The sequence below is a fragment of the Lepidochelys kempii genome, chromosome 3 (assembly GCF_965140285.1).
Source record: "Lepidochelys kempii isolate rLepKem1 chromosome 3, rLepKem1.hap1, whole genome shotgun sequence".
In the NCBI taxonomy this organism is placed as follows: domain Eukaryota; kingdom Metazoa; phylum Chordata; order Testudines; family Cheloniidae; genus Lepidochelys; species Lepidochelys kempii.
This window is the reverse complement of record NC_136382.1, coordinates 173,556,729-173,580,820: the sequence shown is the minus strand read 5'-3', so window position 1 is coordinate 173,580,820 and position 24,092 is coordinate 173,556,729. Positions and strand designations below refer to the sequence as shown.

The 24,092-nt window shown below is 38.5% G+C and overlaps 1 protein-coding gene across 6 annotated transcripts in view; it reads left to right on the top strand.

The window, feature by feature from the left end:
• The window catches only part of THADA (THADA armadillo repeat containing), a 288,683-nt gene that overhangs the window by 103,301 nt on the left and 161,290 nt on the right, over positions 1–24,092 (top strand). For 5 of the 6 annotated variants that reach the window (XM_073339064.2, XM_073339066.2, XM_073339063.2 and 2 more), the window contains 2 exons: positions 3,862–3,951; positions 10,434–10,565. In XM_073339064.2, coding sequence (XP_073195165.2) covers positions 3,862–3,951; positions 10,434–10,565 — 222 coding nt within the window. Of the gene's footprint in view, positions 1–3,861; positions 3,952–10,433; positions 10,566–15,933; positions 16,342–24,092 lie in introns of those variants that run through there. The other variant, XM_073339069.2, reaches the window with a different exon arrangement.

The window sequence follows — 24,092 nt, the reverse complement described above, 5'->3', positions numbered from 1 at the left end:
GGTGATGCTACATGTTTAGAGCCCCAGGGCTCCTACTTTTTTTTTTTAAAAAAAAGAATTACAAGTGTTCTTAAAAACAAGAACAAACAAAAAAACCCAGCAAAACTTTGAATATTTATGCCCCTTATTCATAAAAAATTATCTGTTTCACTTAAGTATTTTCAAGACTTCTGTCCTCTGCAGACACATTTGCAAACTATATTTTTATAGGGTTATAAATCCTTCTGGATATGAAGAAGGCACAGAGTTAAGAACTCTTATAAATTGCTGTCAGTTTAGTATTTCATCCTAGTTCAAGAACATTTACATCATTCTTTTTATGCAGTCGTCAGAAATCTAGAGAAGACATTTAATAGTTTTAATAGAATGTAGATACTGCATTTGAAGGTGTTTCCCATTAGATGTTTCAGGGGTTAACCCTTGATAACAGTAACCATACTACCCTCTCTTAGTAAAAAATTCCACTTTTTCTCAGAGAAAAATTATTTTTTATTTTTGAGAATAAATAGAATTTTTCACACACTAGAAGCATGGCCGTCCTGGTAACATCTGCTTGGGAATTCTGTCTATTATTCCTTGGTGCCTGAATTTTGGTATATTATAATGAAAATGCAACACGTTGTAAAAACTCTTACAGTACCACTATAATGTAAACAAGCCTCCAGGAACTGGTTACAGTGGTTTCAGTTTGTATTTGCTTGGTTTTCTAGCCATACCTCCAGTTTCTGATCATTCCAGATAATGTAATGCATGGCTGAAATAATACTTCAGAATCATCTTCTGTTTCCAAGAAGTCAGTTTTCAGAGAGAGATTTTTATTTGAGGGGGCAAAGGGAGGAAAATAAGAGTAGATTTGATGTTAAGACCTCTCTTGTTGACATTTTTGTTTCAAAATGTCAAACTTGCTATAAATATTCTCAAATGGATTCTATAATATGTTTATCTCCTCTGCAAGGAATTCAAAGTCCCTGAATTTGTACTGATGTACATCTACAGTGTGATAGGTTAGATCAGGGGTTCCTAAACTGGGTGTCATGACACCTCACGGGGTCGCATGGTTATTACATGGGGGGTCGCGAGCTGTCAGCCTCCACACCCAACCCCGCTTCGCTTCCAGCATTTATAATAGTGCTAAATATATTTTAAAAGTATTTTTAATTTATAAGGGGGGTCTCACTCAGAGGCTCACCAATATAAAAGTTTGAGAACCTCTGGTTTAAATGCTATTAAAATGGGGCGGCGGGGGGGTTTCTCTATAGATTTTAATTTATGTGGGCTGACTGGAGTTTAATCCAATTTATCTATTCTTTAATCCCAGACTGTTTTTTCCTACTGTTCCTTTTTTTTTTTAGTTTGTGTTTATAGGTATTAACATTTCTTTGGTTTTAGGGATTGCGTGCTTGTTATGAATCCATAAGAAGAGGGTATTAGTTCATTAGTTACTCCAAATCACCTTTTAAACCTATGCCCAAGGACTATATATGCCACAGCAAATTTGACCCAAATACTGCAGTTAGAGCAGCTAGATTCTGGGCATATCACTGTAGTAGTTTGGTATCGGGGGTAACCGTGTTAATCTGTATCCACAAAAAGAACAGGGAGTCCGGTGGCACCTTAAAGACTAACAGATTTATTTGGGCATAAACTTTCGTGGGTAAAAATCCCACTTCTTCAGATGCAAACTTTCACTCCATGCATCAAAAGAAGTGGGTTTTTTACCCACTCCATGCATCTGAAGAAGTGGGTTTTTTACCCATGAAAGCTTATGCCCAAATAAACCTGTTAGTGTTTAAGGTGCCATCGGACTCCTTGTTGTTTTTGTAGTAGTTTGGAGATTCTACATGGTATCTTCATAGTGGATTAAATTTTATTGATTTAAGAAAGGAAAAAGAATGATGTAATATGTCCCTTGCGTGTTTAATTTTATGTTAAATATTATGTGTTTTGCACGGCCCCTGTGTTTTAAAATGCCACTGTCTTGCACAGTTTGTCTAGAAAATATGTAACCGTGCTATTGAAATTGGAAGTTTTGGCAGCTTGGTAACGGGACATTTGGCGCTTTTGGCAACTGGGAAGCAGTTTGGGATTGTAGGATAAGCAATTAGTTGTATGTTTCTGCTAAAATAATTAGCAAAATAGTTAATGTTGACATTTGAATTATCATTCTTTCAGTTTACACTTGGTTCACATGTAGAAGATTTTCTTCACAACCATAAAGGCTAGAAGCTCAATTTTTAAAAAATGAAATCTTTGGAGCAAAATTCTGTGGCAAATCCCCTGCATATGCCTATAGTTATAAATAGTTCAGGATTTTGGTATAGTTTTTATGTGCCTACTGAAATTTTCCTGAACCTTTGCGTTTGAAAGTTTGTTTCCATCATTTTTACTGTGTTTACTCTGTGGCCTGTGACTAAGGCATGTTTTGTTAGCTGGGCACTGGATGAAGCTTTGCTGATGTTTGCCATGTGGTGATTTTACTCTTGTATGGTGTTTTTTTGCTTATTTTCACTAACATTCGTTTTTGCAATTCCTCCCTGTGATTTTGTAGATGCTAGCATGAATCTTTACAGTGAAGCTTTGCTAATGTGTGTTGACTTTTTTTTTCAGTAGATCATGTGGTAAACATGCTTTACAATTCTGCTGGTTAATTGTTTAAAAGAATTCAGAACTCCTTTTACCTGTCTAATGTATATTCTAATTAGGCTCTTTCCTACTATGAGATTTGAAATACAGTTTTTGCTACAGAGGTGCTAACACAGTTTCCTGGCCAGGGTAGACAGTGTCTGTGTTTATAACATGGTTTAAAAAGCTGTGTCAAAGCTTATGTTTAGTTTGATTTTATTTACTGCCATAACTTGAACTTTGCTGCTTTATTAAATCTGGTCAGTGGGTGAGCTTTGCTGATCATTGGTATAAACTGTATTTTATTTAATTTGTTGTGTGCTGGAAATCTGTTTTGAATCCCGTTGTTATGCAGGCTTATAAGGGTGCATCTACACTGGCAAAAATGGGACCTGGAATTTACCACCAGTGTCCAATGGTGCAGCTTTCAGTTTTATTGGTAATAGCTAAGGCTGCGATTTAGTCACTAAGGTCACGGAAGTCACGGATTCAGTGACTTCCAAAGATCTCTATGACTTGAGTCAGCTCCCTCAGGGAGCAGCTGGGTCCCCCTCTGCCTGTGGAGGCAGGGAGCTGTGGGGTACCCCCACAACCCCAGGTGAAGGGAGCCAGCAGTGGCAGGTTGACCCCCTGCAGCTCCCGGCCACCGCGGATGGCAGCAGAGACCCCTGCCACTCCCAGCTGCCCTGCGTGGCAGGGGGGACCCCCACTGCTCATGTCCACCGCAAGCTGCAGGGGTAACCCTGTCTCTGCGGGCGGCAGGGGGGACTCCTGGAGCTCCTGGCCACCGTGGACAGCGGGGGGGACCCCTGCAGCTCGGAACTGCCAGCAGAGGGGGACCCTGGAGGTTTGAGCCCCCACAGGTGGTGGGTGCTCCTGAAGCTCCCAGCTTCCCTGCAGCTGCCCAGTTTCCTCATTTTGTCAAGGATATTTTTAGTAAAAGTCAGGGACAGGTCATGGACTTCCGTGAATTTTTCATTGTTGCCCGTGACCTATCTAAAATATCTGTGACAAAATCTTAGCCTTAGTAATAGCATATGGTAGAAACTGTATTTTAGACAGGGTTGAAGTGGGCTTGGGCATTTTACGACCATGTCTTATAACCATGTTGTGAGCTACTACTTTGGGTTACACTCAGGTATTAATAAAAAAATGAACGCTTGTTGGCTAATTAAACATTTTGAGAAGAACAGGTTGTTATAGAACACTAACTCTCATTCTTTTTTGCCCCTTTTGCAGAATGACAGGGAGGGAGTTTTTCTCTCGGTTTCCAGCCCTTTATCCTTTCCTTCTCCAACAACTGGAAGTTGCAGCCAGGACTATGGACAGGTAAGAAGATAAGCATGTGGAATTCTACTGAATATAGTGCAGTTTAAGGGTGATCACTTTAGATAAGCTATTACCAGTAGGAGAATGGGGTGGGGGGAGAGAAAACCTTTTGTAGTTTTAAACACCCATTTTTTCATGCTTTGTGTGTATAAAAAGATCTTCTATACTTTCCACAGTGTGCATCCGATGAAGTGAGCTGTAGCTCACGAAAGCTTATGCTCAAATAAATTGGTTAGTCTCTAAGGTGCCACAAGTACTCCTTTTCTTTTTGAAATAAAAACGTTTACCAACCTGAAGATTCTGCATGTTCAGATGTGTTCCTTTTATCATCTTCAAGCAGCTTCTTCCTGAGAAGGAACACTTCTCATGATGTTTCATTCGGGCAACCAGGCCTTGCATTTCTTTGTTGCACTGTTTGCATTTTGCGCTCATGCCTGTCTTAACCACAGGTAGAGGAACTTCATTAAAATATTCACGAACTAGGTCTCTTTTACAGCCTGCTGCCATTATAGGTTTTCAGTTCTAGTGAGAGAATGGTATGGTAGATCTCAGATCAATGAAGGCTACACTCAGAAAGACCTCAAGACTTCTGGAATGTGCTGCTCAAACAGTTTCACTTTTGTTTCTACTGCCTGTCCCTCCCTTCTCACATTTATCTTCAGACTTCTTCTCCTTTTCCAGATCTATTTTGCCCCCAACAATCTTCTATTAATCGAACGTTTTGAAACTTTGCACTTTTTGAGAGAGGTAAGGGATTGACTCTGTGTACACAAATTTGCAGAGGGACAATAGGGTTGAGGTCTGTTATTTCTCACCTCTGTATACTATTTATTTATTTTAAAACATTTTTGTTGTTAACAAGCATGTTATCTCTTGAGACACAAAAATCCCCAGTTTGAGAACTGCAAAACTAAGCATCTCTGATGGTATCTTCTGGACTGAGCACTGCGTCCCATTGGATAGATAGAAAGATTAACCTAAATAATCTATACAGAAGCCTGTGGAACCCCATAAGATTGGGTCCCTAATCCATGAACTATTGGAACTCATTTACAAAACTTTTCTTAAACATTACATGAATATATTGTCTCATACTATAGAATTAGAATTTATAATCCCTATTTCATGATGAGATATCTTTGAGCTATAATGTATCTTAATTAAAACTATCTTTAGATCAGATTTTTTTTTTTATGAAAATGCTTTTTGAGGAAACAATTTATCTAAAAAAAATCCAATTTTTTTTTTTTTTAAATCATTGATTTTTATCCACCCTGGATGAGGGGAATTGAGTTAGAGGTACTGTTCTTTAGATGTATTGTTAGTAAGACTTGGTCCCTTTCTCTCCCTCAGTGGCTGTTCAAGGGGCACTGTTGTAAAAGAATCGTGTGTTAGAAGGGGAAAAGTTTAGAGGGATAATCAGGCAGGGCAAGAAGCAGATGGGGCCAGTTCAGGAGAAGGTCATTGCGTTATTCCTGACTGCAAGAATGAGGGATGGTATTTATATCCCATGCATGCCTGTAGATGCCCTCTTTACTAGGATTGGCTGGCTGCACTTACACGTCCACTTATGAACCTGGCAAAAGGACTGAGGGAACGAAGCTGTTTTCCAAAACGACAGATGGGTCTCACCACATGTTAAAGGATTCTTGGGCAACCCTTCATTCCCTAGGGATATACAGCCTACAAGAGAAATTACAGCCCTCAGCCGCTGTTTAATTCCCTGTCATCGCAGTACATGCTTCAGTACTTGTCACAGAGATCTTAAGGGCCACAGAGAAAGAAATCAAGGTTCCCCAAGCAAAAGCAATTGGAACCACAACCGACTTTGTCTCAGCCTTCAACCTTGAAGTGGTAGTTTTGATTGGTTGGTTGAGGCGCCTGTAGAACACTCTCTTTGCCACCTTGTGCTGGGAAACCCCATTCCTCCTTTCGGAGACGGTCTTACCCCATTATGCAGCACCTGGGAACCTATAACCTCTGACAAGTGGGTGTTGGAAATCATCCAGAACGGATATGCCATCCATTTCTCCTCTCTTCCCCCTCCCAAACACCCATCCCCATCCCTCTTCAGGGACCCTTCTCACAAGAGTCTGCTATGTCAAGAGGCAAACCATCTCCTCAGTGTAGGAGCTATAGAAAATGTGCTCGTACATCTCAGAGGCAAAGGATTCTACTCTCATTACTTCCAGATATAAAAGAAAAAGGAAGGTTGTAGACCCATACTGGATCTCAGAGCACTCAACAGATATGTCAAAGCGTAGAAATTCAAGATGGTCACCCTATCAGTTATCATCCCAGCATTGGAAGAAGGAGATTGGTTCTCGGCCCTCAACCTTCAAGACTCATACTTCCACATTTCTATCATAGTCAGTCACAGGTGTGCACTCAAAGTTATGCTGGGCCAAGACCAGTACAGATTACTCCCTTTGGGCCTCTCATCGGCCCTGGGGGTGTTTGGCCAAGGTTCTCTCAGTAGTAGCTGCCCACTTACGTTCTCAGAGCATAATGTTTTATCCCTACCTGGATGATTGCCTTCTCAGTGCATGGTCCTGCACAGAGGCCCAATGAGTCACTCAGACCACGTGGGACCTGTTTCTGAATATGGGCCTACAGATTAAAGAACAAAAATTGACCTTAACACCGGTTCAAAGGCTAGAATTCATAGGAGTCTACCTCAACTCCATTCAGGCAAGGGCACTCCTTTCACATCATAGATTTCCCAGTCTCTCCTTGTTGATAGAGACAGTACAATCCAGCCCCCAAATCTTGGCCAGATATTGCCTTCAGCTTCTGGGGCACATGGCCGCGGGCACATCAGTAATTGCTCAGGCTACTACACATGAGATGCCTCCAAGCATGATTTGGTTCAGTTTACAGGATGAACAGAGACAACACAGGCAAGCTTCTATCGACGCCCACCAGGGTCAAGCAATCCTTAGACTGGTGGAAGGACGCAGTAAACGTCTGTACAGGAATCCCGTTTGCTTAGTCTTCCTCATCCCATCTCCTGACCACCAATGCATCACTCATAGGCTGGGGAGTGCATCTCAATGGTGGCACAATACAGGACAAATGATCTCTAGCAGCGCTGTGCCTTCACATCAACCTGTTTGAGCGCAGAGTGGTCAGAAATGCATGAGCTCACTTCCTCCCGCTGATCAAGGACACGCAAAGAAAGGTCATGACTAAGGCTGCGATTTGGACCTCTGTTACTTCAGCCAGCGCCTGCTGGGAGCTACAGGGTCCCCTGCTGCCTGTGGAGGCCGGGAGCTGTGGGGTACCCCTGTGGCCCCAGGAGGCAGGAACAGCAGGCGGACTCCCCGCAGCTTCCAGCCACCGCGGGCTGCATGGGGGACCGCCACCGCTGTGAGTGGCACGTGGATCCCCACAGTTCTCATCCACTGTGGGCGGCGGGGGGACCCCCAGAGCTCCCGGCCGGTGCAGCTCGGAGCTGCCAATGGAAGGGGACCCTGGAGCTTTGAGCCCCCATGGGTGGTGGGAGCCCCCAGCTGCAGCTGCCCAGGCTCCTTATTTGGTCATGAATATTTTTGGTAAAAGTCAGGGACAGGTCACAGGCTTCTGTGAATTTTTCATTATTGCCTGTGACCTGTCCATGATTTTTATTTAAAAATATCCCTGACAAAATCTTAGCCTTAGTCATGATGTACAGGCTAGCTAACCAACAGGGAGGTGCCAGAGAAGGAGCTGAGGAAGAAATGCCACGCACGCTGGCTAGCCTGATAGCAGGTGGGGAGCTGCGTGTCCATGGGTGGAACGAACTGCTATTGAAATTCTCTGATCAGCAGCACAGGGGAGCACGCACACTTACAATGAAGCACCAATAGGGTGCATCTAAAAGAACCATCATTACTGCACCCGGTGAGTAAGTCTTCCTATCAAAGCACAGCTCCAGTGAACTTCAGTTGCAGCCATGAGTTCAGCAATTCTGCAGATGTGGCTACGGGTGTCTCATGTTGGGCACCCAAAAATGAGGAAAACACAGTTTGTGTCCAACTGTGAATATTTTGGTTTAGGTGGTTTGCCCAACATCACTTGGGAACTTTGGCACACATAGGGATAGAATCCAGTTATCCAGGGCAGCATTTAGCTGTCTTGATTATGAGAACATACCTTGTCTTGTTCACTACACACCTTCCAGCCTCTTCAACAGATGGGGCAGGGTTCTGACAGACAACAGTGCTCTTCATTACATGACCCTCATTCATCCCCTAGAGCAGGTTCCAGCCTGTGCAGAGAGAGGCATTGGTCCTCAGGAAAAAATAGAATGTGATCATGTAATTAAAGACTGTAATATTAGGCTTAGAAGGATTATTTTTACTGGTAAATGTCGGTAAACGTCAGTTTCACCGTAAACACACAAAGTGATGAAAAAAATTTCCATTGATAGTGATCAAAATGTACAGTCAGAACAGTTCTGCTTGAGAACTTACTAGATTTTGATTTGAGGATATTTAGTTTGTATATTTTGACAAACGATGTTGATGATATGTGTTTTAGTGAGGAGAAAGGTTTAACTTTTTGAATCTCAATGTCTATTGTCATGACACACAACTGAAAATTTAAATAGATAAAAAGAGGAACAAAATGCTTTAAAAAAAACAAAACAAAACACTTGAATTCTTCCAAGCCTAATCCTAGTGCATATGCAGACAAATTAAGTTTGCATGTACAACTTTAGTTCTGGCATTTCCTAACTTTTAATTATTTGAATTTGGAACATTTAATAATGCTTTTTAATGTGTTTTTGCATATAATTTTCTAATTAAAAAAACCTGAAGAAACAGAATTTCTGTTATGTGGAACAATATTGACCTCAGCTTGGATCATGAGCTAGATTTGGACCTTTAGATCTGTACCACAGACCTCGACCATTTGAACTAACAGAGTAACTTGTAGTATTTGTAGGCTGTTATCATTTATGAAGACCAGCCACTAGAAGTAAGTCTGACACATACTTTGCCAGTGGGTTTAACAGCTATTTGCTGACAGCAGAAAAATGTAGAGACTCGGTACTCCTAGGTTCAGTTCCATGTTCTGGAGGGGAATGTGTTCCACTCTGGTGGCCTTGGTCTTGCTCTCCACCCCCTGGAGCCTATTGCCTCAGCTCCTGCTTTCCTCCCCCTCTGCTCTTAGATACACACCTTCCTCCGTCTGCCATGCTTCCAACGCCCACAAATCTGGTTTTTAAATTTGTAAATCCTTAAATGTATTGAAATAAACTATGCCAATACGAGCACATTACATCATTATAACGGAATCTGTACTAGTTGATTGCACCAATTTAGTTGTATCAGTTTCTACATCAGTATGATTAAATTGGTATAAAAACTGATTACACCTGCCTTAAAGCCTTTCCACTAAACAATCTAACTGGTCTTTTGCATGTAATAGCTTGGTATGTTAGTTGTTTTGCCTGTCAGATTTAATATCAAAATATGCTTTATAGTTGTCTTTAGTTTTTAACTTGGGCTATATAGACACCAGCATGGGTAACTTAATCCATCCAAAGTAAAATCTGCATGACAGCACATGCTAGTTTTCCTGCCTATCTGAAGATAGGTTTATTTTGTTCTCATGCTTTCATATTGTATTGATCGAACTTTCTCAATTTCCCAGTTCATTGGGAACTGTTACCTGTTCAGTTTCTTAAGTCATGTTAGACCAGGGGTGGCCAACCAGAGCCTGAGAAGGAGCCAGAATTTACCAGTGTACATTGCCAAAGAGCCACAGTAATATGTCGGCAGCCCCCATCAGCTCCCCTGCCACCCCCAGCACCTCCTGCCCGCCGGCAGCCCTGCCAATCAGCAGCACCTCCTCCTCCCTCCCCATGCCTCCTGCCAGCTGTTTCGCAGTTTACAGGAGGCTCTGGGATGAGGGGGGTGGAGCAAGTGTGCAGCAGGCTTTGAGAAGGGGGCAGGAAGGGGTGGAGGCCTTTGGGTAAGGGGTGGAGTGGAGGCGGGGCCTGGGGTTGAGCAGTGGAAAGTTGGCACCTGTAGCTCCAGCCCCGGAGTCAGCACCTATGCAAGGAGCTGCATATTAACTTCTGAAGAGCCGCATGCGGCTCCGGAGCCACAGGTTGGCCACCCCTGTGTTAGACAATAAGTATGTAATGTAATGCACCAGCTCTTTTGCCAACCTCTTCTGTTTCTTTCTTGGACTTCATCTTATTTTCCTAGAGTTGGTATATATAGAAAGGGATTTGATTGATTCACTGAGTTATCTGGGTGTCTCATGCATGCATTTGAAATGAAATAACTCCTATCATGTCTAGGGCCCTATATTTAAAGATTGAAAGTTTTTGTTTGTTTGTTTTTAAGAGGAATAGTAGAAGGATGTGTAATTTACTTAAATTTCTACTTTGCAACATTTACTGATATACCAGGGGCAATTATTGGTGTTAGCAGACATGTTTAAAGATAATGTCTTTAACCAGATACCTCTTTTCATTTTTCATTTAGTGAAACTGGTGAGTTGAAGCTCCATCCAAGTTTGTTTCTTTTGCTTTTGATCCTGGGCAAGCTGTATCCTTCTCCAATGGATGGCACTTATTCAGCTCTCAGCATGGCACCTTTTGTTCCTTTTATTATGAGGTGAGGTACATATTTCAAAAGAATTTTATATGCTTACTAGAAAACATTCTCTGATGATTTTTTTTCATGTGAAAAGAATCATGGGTTTTTTATAGACTTTTCAGCATAATTCAAAATGCTTTGTAAATTGTGTGAGTTACCAGTTAGTTGAAATAACTCATGAAAAATACTGTTACTTTAATAGTTTGCAGTGTTGTTATAGTCATGTTTTGTCCCAGGATATTAGAGAGACAAGGTGTATGAGGCAATATCTTTTATTGGACTAACTTCTGTTGGTGAAAGAGACAAGCTTGTGAGCTACACAGCTGAAGAAGAGCTCTGTGTAGCTCACAAGCTTGTCTTTCACCAACAGAAGTTGGTCCAATAAAAGCTATTCTCTCACACACCTGATCTTTGTTACTCTAATACTATATTAGATCAAAGTTGTTGATTACATATTAATACCTATTTTATTTTCATTGGGTTAAGAAAAATATTAGGGTAAACAAATCTCATGCCAGTCACTGCAGGGATCAGAAACACTTTTCCCTCATGTACAGCATTGACAATTAATTGGTGAGCTGCATTGTGGGGTTTTTTAACTTTCATCTGAAGCATGATGTATGGTATGGTCACTACCAGAAACTGTACGCTAGAATTGATGGATGAACTTGATTGACTATGTTGTGATCGGGAGGGTAAATCTTATGCTGCTGAACTTTAAGAAGAATGTTTTCAACTCTTGCGGAATGGATTTAGATGTTCATTTCCCATAAAAAATGATGGGAGTTGTATATTTAATCCACTGTGCATGGTGTGGGAAACGTAATGCTAAAAAAATTAATTGCTTCCATGTGGAGAGAGAATTATGGTTTTCAAATAATTTTTTTGCTCTTGGGTAATATGGTGAAAGAAAACAGGACTGGAGGTTGGGAAAGAAATGGGAATAGTTCTTAAGTGCAGAGGAGGGCTTAAATGCCCTGCCAGCTGTGGTAAGATAGATTTTACAGTCCAAAATATTACTCCTTAAGATTGCAAAGTTCATTATTAAATCTATTCGAGCAGTAAAAGAAGCTAAACATGTTTCTGCCCCCAAGTCTTGTGATCATTATTTAAGCTGCTATTTATAGTGGAAAACAATAGTAGCTCTACCTGTTTGTCTCTCAGCAGATATGACATTAAAGCATAGTGTCTTGTATCCCACAGCGTTGCTCAGTGCTTGTAGGAATAAATTCAATTTACCATATACTGTTTCCAAAAACAAGAACTGAAATAACAGAAGTTTATCTAAAATATTTCTACCATTCCTGAATCTCAAACATTTATCTTTTGATCCATCTAGAGGTGCATTTATTAGTTAGGTCATTTAAGCTATATTCTGCCTTCATACTAAGGTGACCAGATGTCCCGTTTTTAAAGGGACAGTCCAGTTTTTTAGGACTTTTTCTTATATAGGTGTCTATTATCCCCCCACCCCCGTCCTTTTCTTTTCACAGTTGCTATCTGGTCACCCTACTTCATACCATATGCTACTTCACTGGAGTTTTATATGTTGTCTAGAGTAGAAAACAGAGCCTGTCAAACATTCATTTATGCTATTTTTTTCAGCTTACTTATTCTGTTTTTCATGTTCAGTCTGCATTCTGATTGGTTACTCTTAGCAAGAAACACATGTAAGCAACATAAAGCTTCAGCATTGCTGTCCTCCTTAACAACTGCTGTGAACATTTTTTTGGACCTGTCAGCATTATGACTTTTCACAGGGATGTTATGGAACAAATAAAATATATTTGAAGAGAAAACTCAAGACATTAAGAGATCTGTATCACCAGGGACTTGCCTTCCTTAACTCCTATTGACTGCAAGGATGTCCGTAATACCAGTAGTGAAGAGGGCAAAGATATTTGGTTTTAAGATTTTCTTTCTGTTGAACATGGGCAATAAATTAGTTACACTTTTAACAAATTGGTCTAAGGCTAGAGAAAACTTGTTGCATCTTTCAGAAAGCAAGTTTCATCAGACTTTGAGAGGTAAATTTCCTGTCTGATACTTAGCAAAGTGCTGACTTTTTACAGCCGTCTGGAGCTATACTGAAAACACTGCAGCCTTTTTTAACAATCACTTTGTGTTCAACCTTAAATTCTTGATTGCGTATCATTATATAATTTGTTGTTTTTTTAAAATGTTCATAAACACTTCTGTGGATAATTAGTTCCTTTCAACCTCTGTGTGCATTATCTGTGATTTACAGAGGTGAATCCCCATGGGAAGGATACTTTAATTTCTCCTTTACATTTTCCCCTTGCACAAGGGCAAATGAGCCAAAGTAAAAGTACCTCTTTCCTGAACATTTCTGATTCCTATTAAGATTGCAGGTGCCAGTGCAGATTGTTGTGAAGTAATTCTAAGTGAGGATCAAAGAGAAAGTATAGTATCAAAGGATGTTTATCAACAGTATACTAAACCAGCATACGTTAGTCATCCTTTGAATCTCCCAGTGTAGATATAGTCATCTATATATATGAATGTGTGTGTATATAATTACTTTGCAATCCAATATAATTATAAAATATAATTGCTATATTTTACACATCATATAGTTTTATATGATTTCAAGTCCTATAGAGCTCTCACATCATATTTTATAGAGGATAGATACTATATATGCAACAAGAGAAAGAGGGAATGAATGAACAGTATAACGTAGCTGACCTTTATCCCTACACACAATAAAGTGGCATTCATTTATTGATCTAAGAGAATGAACTGAGTACTTGGTGTGTTTGCAAGCAAACAGGCAGCTCCCTTAGCAATACTGTACTTGGAAGATTTCTAATTAGGCTTTTGAACAGTTTCAGTTAGCTAAAGTGGAATTTTCCATCTAGTGGGAGTAGAGTTAAGGTCGCTCTGACCGTGCTGAAGTGAATTGCGTAATAGGAATAGGATTAAATGCTGCAAGGACAAATCTCGGTCTCCCTTTAATACATATACTTTCCACGCCCTGCTAACCTAGGACATTTGATTGCCTATCTACAGTTCTATTAAAAGTACTTTTTTTTTTCTCCAGATGTTTTATTTGGAAGAGAACACATTGATTCACAACTTATCATCTCACTTTTTAAGATTTTTGAAAGAAGTTGTTTTAGAGCTAGATATGTCTAACATACTGATTACTTTTTAGCATGATGGAATGTACAGAATGTTTTTGATTAACGAGGGAGGTAATCTGGAGGTGACATTTTAACTATAAAATGAAAACACTTCAAAAAAAAAAATTCTTAGCTGTTAAAGTGATCCAAATTTGAATGATGCTTGTATCCATGCCCTCCTCAATGGAACGTTATTCATGAAGTGCTTAGTGCCGAATATTCTTGGCTGAATTCTCGATGGGTATAAATCAGTGTTCCTCCATTGACTTTGGAGTGGTGGTGAGAATCTAGCCCTCTACTCTTAAGGGCAGGTTTCAAAGCAGAGTCATGAGTAATAAAAATCATTAAAGTAAATGCATTCTGTGGAGAAAGTTTAATTAATAATACAGAAATCTTGCTAAGAATTTAATATTTTTAAAATGTTGGCATTATTACATCATGTGAAATCTGGTGATTGGATCTTTCTATCAAAGTGCATATTCTAACAGCTTGAAGGGTTGGAAAACCCCATAAAAGAAAATCACATGTGCCATTTTATTTTTGAAAGTGTGGTTTAATTCAGAGAACAGCTAGTCCTTGTTTCTGCTTTACCTTTGTCCAAGTATTGCTCTACTACATTTTGATTTTGAACATAAGGTATAGTAAGCTTGGAGAGAGTGTAGAGGAACAGGGTGCCTGACTCAAGTACAGAGGAGAGGAATGCTGCTCTGGGGATGGGGAGAAGTAGTGGTTTGCAACAAAGAGTCGGGGTGTGTGGGAGGGAGATGCAAGTGAGACTGGAGTCATGCGGCGGTGGAGGGGCGTAGGAGAGAGAGAAAAACAGGGACTGACAGTTATTGGACTGGTGGGGCAAGGAGACAGGGACTGGGAACCAGGGTGGGAAGCTGCAAGCCAGAGCGGGAGGAGGAAGGCTGAGTCCAAAAAGTGCTAGGTAGGGCATAAGAACCTAAACAGAGAGGTACTTGTAGGTGGGCCTGGGAAAATAGCTCCAAGATCTGTACATATGTGAATCCAAACCTTTACTAAGAGGGTGCTCAGGGTCTTCAGGATTAGTGACGGCACAGAGCCTACTTTGCAGGTTTGCAGCCTGCCTGGAGGACGGGGGTGGAGCCCTTCCACTATAGCTTGATTAATTGCGTTTTATGAAGTGTGTGTGAGAGATGGGCTATTTCACATTAAGGGTATGTCTGCTAAAGGTTGCTCTTTTCAACTTGAGATAACTAATTTCCAGTTGACACAGATTAACTATCAGGCTTGCATGCTGTTAGCTTGGATGCTCCACAAACATTTGTTGCAGGTTTGCGGCCTCAGTTAACTCAGGTTTTTAAAAAACTCAGGCAAAACCCTGTAATATAGATGTATGCTATGTGGTTTGAGCTACAGCTGTAGTATACTTACATAATTTAATATTCCAGAAGTTAACTACTTTCTGAACTGTACTTATCCAAATAATGACTGTAAGCAGGAAATAGCTAGCTGTTTTGAAACTAAATTAGACTAGCACAGAGTATTTTGTAGGTATATTGAACATTAATAATTTAGGAGTGAACTACAAGCTTGATACAAGAGATATGGTTCTTTCCAGTTAACAGTCTAAAAGGAGTTTCACTCCTAAGAGTCCTATCAAAAGCTATTCAGAGATTAATTAGCCTGTTGTGTGTGTCTGAGCCAATATTTGATAAACTATTTTAAGCAACATGACGGTATTACTGAAATATTGTCTTGTGTATTGAAATACGTATTTGTTCTAGTTCTTGTAGAAATACTAGCATGAATAGTAATGTATTATAGTTAATACTTTAATGTAATTGTTTATGGCTAGGACAAGTCAAAGCTTACCTTGACTGATGTTTACTTGAAGTTTAAATAGAATCACCTTTGGTTGTGCCTTGTTGATGGTTTGTATATAGAATGAATTTCCTCTTAATGGGCTTTCTGATCAGTAAAATATTTTTTCTGATGTTGAAGAACTTCACCATAAATATATGTAATCAATTTGTTCCCCAAACACAGTTTTTAAAATATTATAGGTATATTAAATACGTATGCTGTAATTATTATCTTAGCGCCTAGGACCAGCTATCTTGTACTGAGTGATGTTCTAACTGTATTAATTGTGCTGACTTGCAGTGAACGGATTTGTCTCACTAGTTGTTTTTCACTTCACTAACTCACAGTTGCCCTTCCAAAATATCTACTTTGTCTCACTATATCACCTGTATTTCTCTATCCTTCTCCAGGCATTTTTCTTCAACTGTCCTCAGCCCCACCAGTCATCTTCCCAAATTCCCTGTATCTTCTCTCCTGTCTTCATTGCTCTGTTCACCCCAATTCCATACATGTAAGGGGAAAGATATCATCACGATGATTAACAGCTATCACTTCTGAACAACAAATTAAATTACTTTTAAAAACCATGGAGCCTCCAAGATGCCCTGACAAAGCAGATAATCTCATTGTAACCATTGTGTTACCATCCCTGTAAACCATTGTTGTAAACCACTTATTTTGTTACATCTAAGCTTGGTGAGTAAGGGTTTGCAGGATTGGACACTTGAATTTTAAGCTTGTTGGAGGAGGGACCCTGGCCCAGTTTTCAGAAGTGTTGAGTATCCATAATGTATTTATCTAAAAGAACCATCAGGTCTCGCTAAATACTAATTTTTGTTATTTTCATAAACACTCTTTATTATTTTTAAAAGGAAATTATTATGAATCTTCATTAACAAGTGGTTCATTTTTTTTTTTTGTATTTAGAGAAACTTAACTTCCATAGCCAGCTTGTATTGCTGAGGTAGCATTATCACTCACATGCAATAGCATCAGTAACTTATGGTAAATTGTTTGTCAATAAGTGCCTGATACTGCTCCTGTTGAAGTTAGTGGCAAAACTCTCATTCACTCCATAGGGACCAGGTCTGGGCCCAGAATGAGTAACAGAGCAACAAACTCAAAATGAAAAGTGTTTGTAAGGCTATAAAGTACAGTTAACATTTTCAAATTTAGGTGCCTAAAGTTAGACTCCTAAATTTGTCTTTAGGTACCGAAATAGAAGTGCCCTGATTTTCAGATATGCTAAGTACTCACAGTTTGCTTTTGAACTCAATAGCTACCATTAAAAGGGAGAAGCTACATAATCTCACAAAGAGAAAAGTAAACTACTGCAGATCTTGTCCTGTCCTGAGATATCTACAGGACGTTTTTTGAGATTCTGTAATTTTATTGAAAACTTTGTTAGTAACTGTATTTAGGAAAAATATTTCTGCAAACATTTTTGGTGTCTCAGCTATTGTAATTGCTTATTACAACAAATAATATTCCTTTATTTGTTTGTTTGTTTGTTTTTTAAAAAAAGTAGATTCTCTGATTTTTTTCTTATGTGCAGTTGCTTATGTTGACTTAACTATTTTGTCCTGTATCTGACTGGTACAGCATTTAACTGACTTTCTCACCTCCAAACCCTAGTACCCTTTTGAGAAGTGGCCAATGTAGATTGCTACAGAGCTGTGTAACCATGTGGCTGTCCCTACCTTACAGCCATTTTCTTTTTGCTGTTTTTTATCATGTTGTGGTACCAACAGGAAACTTGATGCCAAAAACCTGCCTGATTGCAATTGCCAATGCTATGAGATAGGGATTTTATCAACAACCAACAGAAATTTCTGTTGGGATAAATGTTCAGCATGATATGAAGGGAAATACACTTGTTAAAGCCAGTCTTACATTAATACAACTGTTGTGAGTTACTATTGTTAATTTAAAGTCTGTCCCTGAGTCTCTGTGTTAAAATGTATACATCTTCCATTTTTGTTTTTCTTATATTATCTGGTCCACATGATTGGTTTAAGTTGTAGTTGGCTGGAATTATTTTTTTATTTGGAATCAGAATATTGCAAAATATTAGAAATATTCAGTTCTTGCTAAGGAAGCTTGCAGGGCCCATTTGTTATTTTACTACAACAGCAACTATCATCTTGAGTGCAGTTTGGGCTTCCAAAACCTATAACCTGATGTAAGTACAGAGAAAATATATAGATGTAGATACATAATATAAAAATCATGTATATCCAGTTGTAAAATGTGGATTTTTTACATTTGTATTATGTTTTTCTATGCTAAATCCTTATTGTGAGAGCACGTTTGTATGTATTTTTGTTTGGTGCAAAACCTTCTTAGACAATAGTATAAATATTTCCTTTGATGGGCCAAGGATGAGGAGTTCATTTGAGATGGAACAAAGTGACAAATACACTAAGACTATCAAAACAAAGCTAGTAAAAATATGCTACTCTTAAGTGTTATCTTTTGAGTATAGTAGCCAGTGTTTGAACAAGTGATCAGATCTACACATAACTCTCAAATGCATCTGAAAACACAATTTTTGGAAGCTAGTGGCAGCCATTGGCATGCCCATTTCTGGGTATCATCTTTCTCTGAGCAGTCCTGTTTGCAAAGAGTTGGTAATGAGGGTGAATATATTTCCAGAAGATTTCAATTTATTCTTTGCCCTCACCAAGCCTTTCTTCTACTGCACTAACTGTTAGTATATATTTCTCATATTTGTCACGAGCAGCTTTTCCTTTATTAATGTTATCACTGACATCCAGGCTTATTTCTTTTAGAAATAGACTTATAGAAGAAATTTGAACAACTCTCCATACAACAAACATAAAAACTGAACTGTGCTTTTAAATTGATTTGCATAGCGGCTGTGGTTGAGCAGACAGTGAAATGTTTACTTTCTGTTGATTTGTATATGGGAGAGATGCTTGCACTGCTCATCTAAAGTGGGCATGATTTTCTGACTTCTAAGAGAAATATATACTAAATGTCAGTGCAATAGGAGAAAGGCTTATTGGAAATGATAGGATAAATTAAAATCTTCTGGAAATATTTGCTTTAATCTTTAATATAGGTTTTCCTCTTAGATGTTGTAACTTGCTGTATTTAGTTTACACAATTAAGTCACAGTCCAGCAAAGCACTCAAGGACAAGCTTAACTTTAAGCACAGGAGTAGTCCAGTGAAATTAGTAGTCTACTCCTGTGCTTAAAGTTAACATTTGAGTAAGTGCTTTGCTGGACCAGAAACATTTAGTCACATAATCTTCCTTCACAACAGTATACACAGGAAAGGGCAGAAAAATAGAAGGGAATAAAAGCATGCCATGCGAATGATTATAACAAAATAAAAGAGAGACAAGGTGGGTGAGGCTAATATCTTTTAGTGGATCAATTTCTGTTTGACAACTGGAGCTACAGAGATCTCTTCTTCAGGTGTGGGAAAAGTACTCAGGGTGGCACAGCTAAATACAAGGTGGAACAGATTGTTTAGCATAAGTAGTTAGCACATATTGTAACAAAATAATTCATTAATCACAAGACTAAAATCAATAGTGATATTTTAAAAGTTTCATTATTATAAAAAGCAAAAAAAAAATCTGAGCTTCTGAGAAAAATCTGTATCAGTGGAGCTGTTCGGTAGGCACTCTTGAACTATTGTAGAGGGTGGGCCACATATATGGAATGGGGAAAAGTTTTGGAAGAATCTAACACCTCTGGCTGCTGACCTACTTTGCCATGGTTCTAATGGTACGTTAAAGTAAGAAAATTAATCTTGGCATGTCCTCAGCTGCAATCAGTTCAAGCACGTAAACTCTCTTCAGAGGAATGAGATTTAAGTTATTGTTTAACCTATATAGTTATTTTAAAAATAAATAAAAGATTACAGACATTACTGCAGAAAATTGTGTTTTGTTGTGGGTTTTGCTAACTAATTGTTACAGTAATAAGTGTTGTATAGTTCTTCCCATGATTCTGCATTTGTGAAACATAATAGTAGTTTGTTTTTACAGGTTATCAAAATTAAAATGCAGTTTTGAATAACAAGTGTTCTTTTATTTTCTCCATGTTTCCTTTTACACAAACTCAAGTTGGCAGAATTTTTGTTTCTCTGGCAGGGTATCAGCCAAATACTAAGAAAAGGAATCTATAGTTAACCCCATGTGACTTCAACAACTTGCTAAATAAATCTACTTGAAGTTATGGTTGTCATGGAGACATTGCTGGGGATTTCTTGACAGCAAAAGCAAAAAAAAAAGATTGAACTGAAATAGAGAATCCCAGCAGATGATGTAATAAATCTGAATTTGAAGAGAAAATACTTCTATGGAATATGAAACTTATTTACTTTCTTCCTAGGGTCCCTTAAGTGTGAGGGGTGCAGGTGGGAGAGACGCGGGCTTTTAGTATAACTTGTTGACCTATTTCACAAATAGAAAAAGCCTGTGTAGTTCGCCTACATGCTTTCTGTGCTACTAATGTATACTACAGAATAACTGATTTTAAGTGCTTATGAGAAGAGTATTGCCTAATGTTTTTTATCTTATTCATCTGTGCTTTTCCAAGCTGTGCTGTATTGGAAGAGTAAACTATTTATTACAGATACAGAGACTAGAAACTTATGCAACTATTAAAAAACCCAAACCCAGTCCTTTAAAAATCTTTTAACATAAATTCAAGGATATATTCGTGCCTAAGAACTGCGGAAAAACATTTATATTCCACCTAATCTGTTTCTACCTTTGGCTTTGATGTTGGGCCCCTTTTTTATTTGACCAAATTGATGTATTGTTGTAAAGTATGTAAATTGTTACTACTGTTGAGTCATTGAGTCCCTGCTTTTCTTTATTCTTTGTCAAGAAAAAAAATTGACAAAAATGGAAAGTAAATACTGCATTTTCAATCAACTTATTTCAGATTAAAGTACAAATGCGCTCAGACCAATTATAATGCATATGAATCCCAGCAATGAGCAACTGAAGATTAAAAATTTGAGACTTGATTTGTCTCCCTTTGGATACATTAGTTCTTGGGTGATATAAAATTCTATATGGAGCCCTTTAAAGTACAATTAATATTGCTGTTTACTCTAGGATGATTTCACAGCTATGATCATTTATGAAGATATGTTTTTATTCATAAATTAAGTAAAAATTGAGTCTCTGAGAAGACAAGAGAGAAAAGAATTATTTGCGAAATCTATAGTTGCATAATACATTGATCACAGCAAAAATTATTTTGTGACCCTAGCATATTATTTGTGGATACAAGAAATGCAGGAAAAGTCTCTCTAATATAAAATCAAAGATGTTGCGTGCCAAGCAGGTTGTAGCCATTTTTGGGCAGGTAAAGGACACCACTGAAGGATTGAAATACATGCACATAGACAGTAAACTGAAAATGAATCTCATTACTCTACTCTTTTAATAGCCATACACAAATACCAAGGGCTCCCACAGTCATAATTCAAAATTGTGTATAGTTTGCTTCAGCCAGGTTCCAGAGAGGAAGTGGAAGGGCTCTTTGGTTCTCTTTTCAGCTTTAGTCCCCTCTCTCCTCAACACTATACCCAGATGTTTATGGGCCTGATCCAAATCCAATTGAAGTCAATGGAGAGATCTCCATTGACTGTGAAACTTTGGCTCAGACTCTGTATATCTTATGCCTCAAGAAACCAGCAACTTGCTTCCCCAATAAGGATTAGATTCTGTATAGAATCACTGACTTTCAAAAGTCATTTGACAGCCTTCATAGGTATACATTGTGGAATATTCTTCAGTCCTACAGAATCCCAGTGAAAGTCTTCACCATCAAGGCCACATACAGAGATGTGAAGTGCTCTGTAAGGGTAAACAACCAGATAGCAGAGTGGTTCAGTGTGGACACTGGCATGAAAGAAGGCGGCATTTTATTTCTACTGTTAAGAGCTGGAGATTTACTAAAATGTTGGACAGAAAACTAGATGCCTTCTAGTTATTTATCCTCTTAAGGAAAGATATTTTCTCATTGATTTTCTCTAATATCAATGAGGAATCTAAGAGGAATCCTTAATCGTGTGGATGTACCACAAAAATAAATGCCGATTAAAGATTCTGGGCATTGGAAAGCTTCTGTCACCCGTGAAGAAATCTAAGAAGTTACCAACCAGCAGCTCATGTCTACCCAAAGCAGAAGGAAGCGCTGGACATCTGTGGGGCATGTATTCTAGATGCCAAAACACGGACTGCCATGTCAACAAAAACTGTAAGAAGAATGCTTAGCAAGAAGGGCAGAATAGACCATTTCAACACCAAGGACAAATGGAAGTGGCAGCAAATGACAGAGAAATGGAAGAGGCTGGTTTTCGCCCTGTGTGCCAACATCGGCATGGGAAAGATGTAACACAGTGTAAATAGAATCACATATATTATCTTTCACTTGTTTTGAAATGCTAAAAATATTTTCTAAAGCTAGTAGAGGAAAATGGAGAGCAGCTTGTAAACTTACACTGGGGAAATTGTGGTGGAGATTCAGGCTGTACCAGGGACAGAGAAGAATCAGTTCCCAGACATTCCAAGGAGGAGGAAACAATATAGTGCCTTCTTTGGGCAAAGAATCCCCTCTTTCCCAGTAGGATTACATCCTGAGATAATGCTATTGTGAATAGTGTTGGCTGTGTGGGTATAGCATTTAGCAACTGCCCAGGTTGTACGTAATATTAAGAGAAATGGCAAAATGGTAATATACCATTTCTCTTAATTTCTATAAACGTATGCATTTGTAAAGAAAAAATGCAAATAATTATTTAGATTCCAGGGGTCATTGCTTTCATATTGGGTCAAATGACAAAGGCAGAGTAGGCCAAGTTGAAGACCTCAAAGGTTTGATAATATCCCCTTAAGGAAAAATATTCTTTCATTGATTTTCTTTAATATGGGAATCAGAGGAATATCTAATAGTGGGGATGCACCACAAAAATATTTGTATAGTCAACTTACTATTCTTTTTACACCTAACTGCATAACATAGCTGTAGCATTGCTACCTTCAAAATGTGATTCAAATATTATGTCCCACAAGGGGCAATTTAGCAACTTAAAAATGAATTATATTGAAGATGTATGAATAGAGTCATTTGAGTCAAAATCATTTGATCCGATTTGAAAAGGAAAGATAACTAGAAGCTTTTACTTCATTTTTGTGAATGTCATTTTTGCAGGCGCTCTTTCACTCAGAACAGACAGTGCAGTGTAATTGGGCTAGTAGCTGAATTTTAACATGACTAATTTTTTTCTAATAAGAACTTAATCCACTGCAAATTGAACAGTATATAAAAATAACTTTGGGTTCCTGAACAATTATTTAAAAACCAAGTGAACTCTTTGGTTAACTTTGGGTAAGGCTGGCAAGTAGTTGACCCAAAGACTAAAGTTCAATGTTTGTTCTAATTGGCAAAGTTGGCTATGCTCTACTGTTGTATTGGTTAGCAGTAGAAGTGCTGGGTTTGATATTTTATAAGGGAACTGTTCATCAGTTAATCTAAAGAACAAAGAGTACTCTAGGAGTGAAAGGGTGGGTCCAAGACAGAAGTGTATGGTGAGCATAAAAAAATGATGGAAATACTTGTCTGCTGTGGCATCATTTTGGCCGGGTAATTTGTATACTGCTGAGTGAGAGTGGGAGAATAAGTATATATTTTTGTTCTATATATATGAAAATGATGATTTATTCTTAACGTAAGGTACACCATTTTACAATTATTTCATTTCTCCAGATTACTAGCAAGTGGTAAGCCGGAAATACATGGTAGTTCCTATTATTGCATCAGGCATTGTTATGAAAGGATTGCATATGTGCATAGTGGCTAAAGTGGTTATTAAATGTGTTACTCTTATTTGGTAGTTACAGCTCTTCATCTGTAATGGTGTAATTTTACTTTATTCACAAAGAAATGAAGCTTGTGTGTGACCTGTTGTTCCTCGTTTAGGTTTAAATAGTGTTGTTTGCTCACCACTTATAATAATGAATGATGTACACAGGGCTCTGTTGTTGCCAAGGGTAGGAGAGGGGGAAAAGGAAATAATATAAGACTCCCATTTATGGGCTGCAGCATTCAACCTTCCCATGTGTCACCAGGCTCCATCTAAACTCCTTTGTTCCCACTCCTCCTCAACTTTCTCCTAGGAACATTTCAGATGCAACCTACATTGTTTCCTGAGCTGCATGCGGATAGGCATGAATTGGGTTGGACCCCTACATGTCTGTATAGGGTCAGGATATAACATTACTTCTGTTGTTGTTGTTATTATTATTATTATTTTATTATTTGTATTAGCTTTCAGAGTTCCCTTTTTCCTCTGGTCATGCAGTATTTGATATGACTTAATGACAAATCTAGCATCAACATTAAAAGGATACTATTCACTTTTTAATGATTTTTTAAATGTTTAAAACCTTTTTCTAATCAAAATAAATCGATTCTGATAGAGTATGCTTTAAATAGCATGTACAGAATTTTGTTCTGTGTTTTTAAAAAGCCTGTTTTATAAAAACATTTATTAGAGGGCTTTTTCCTGCTCCC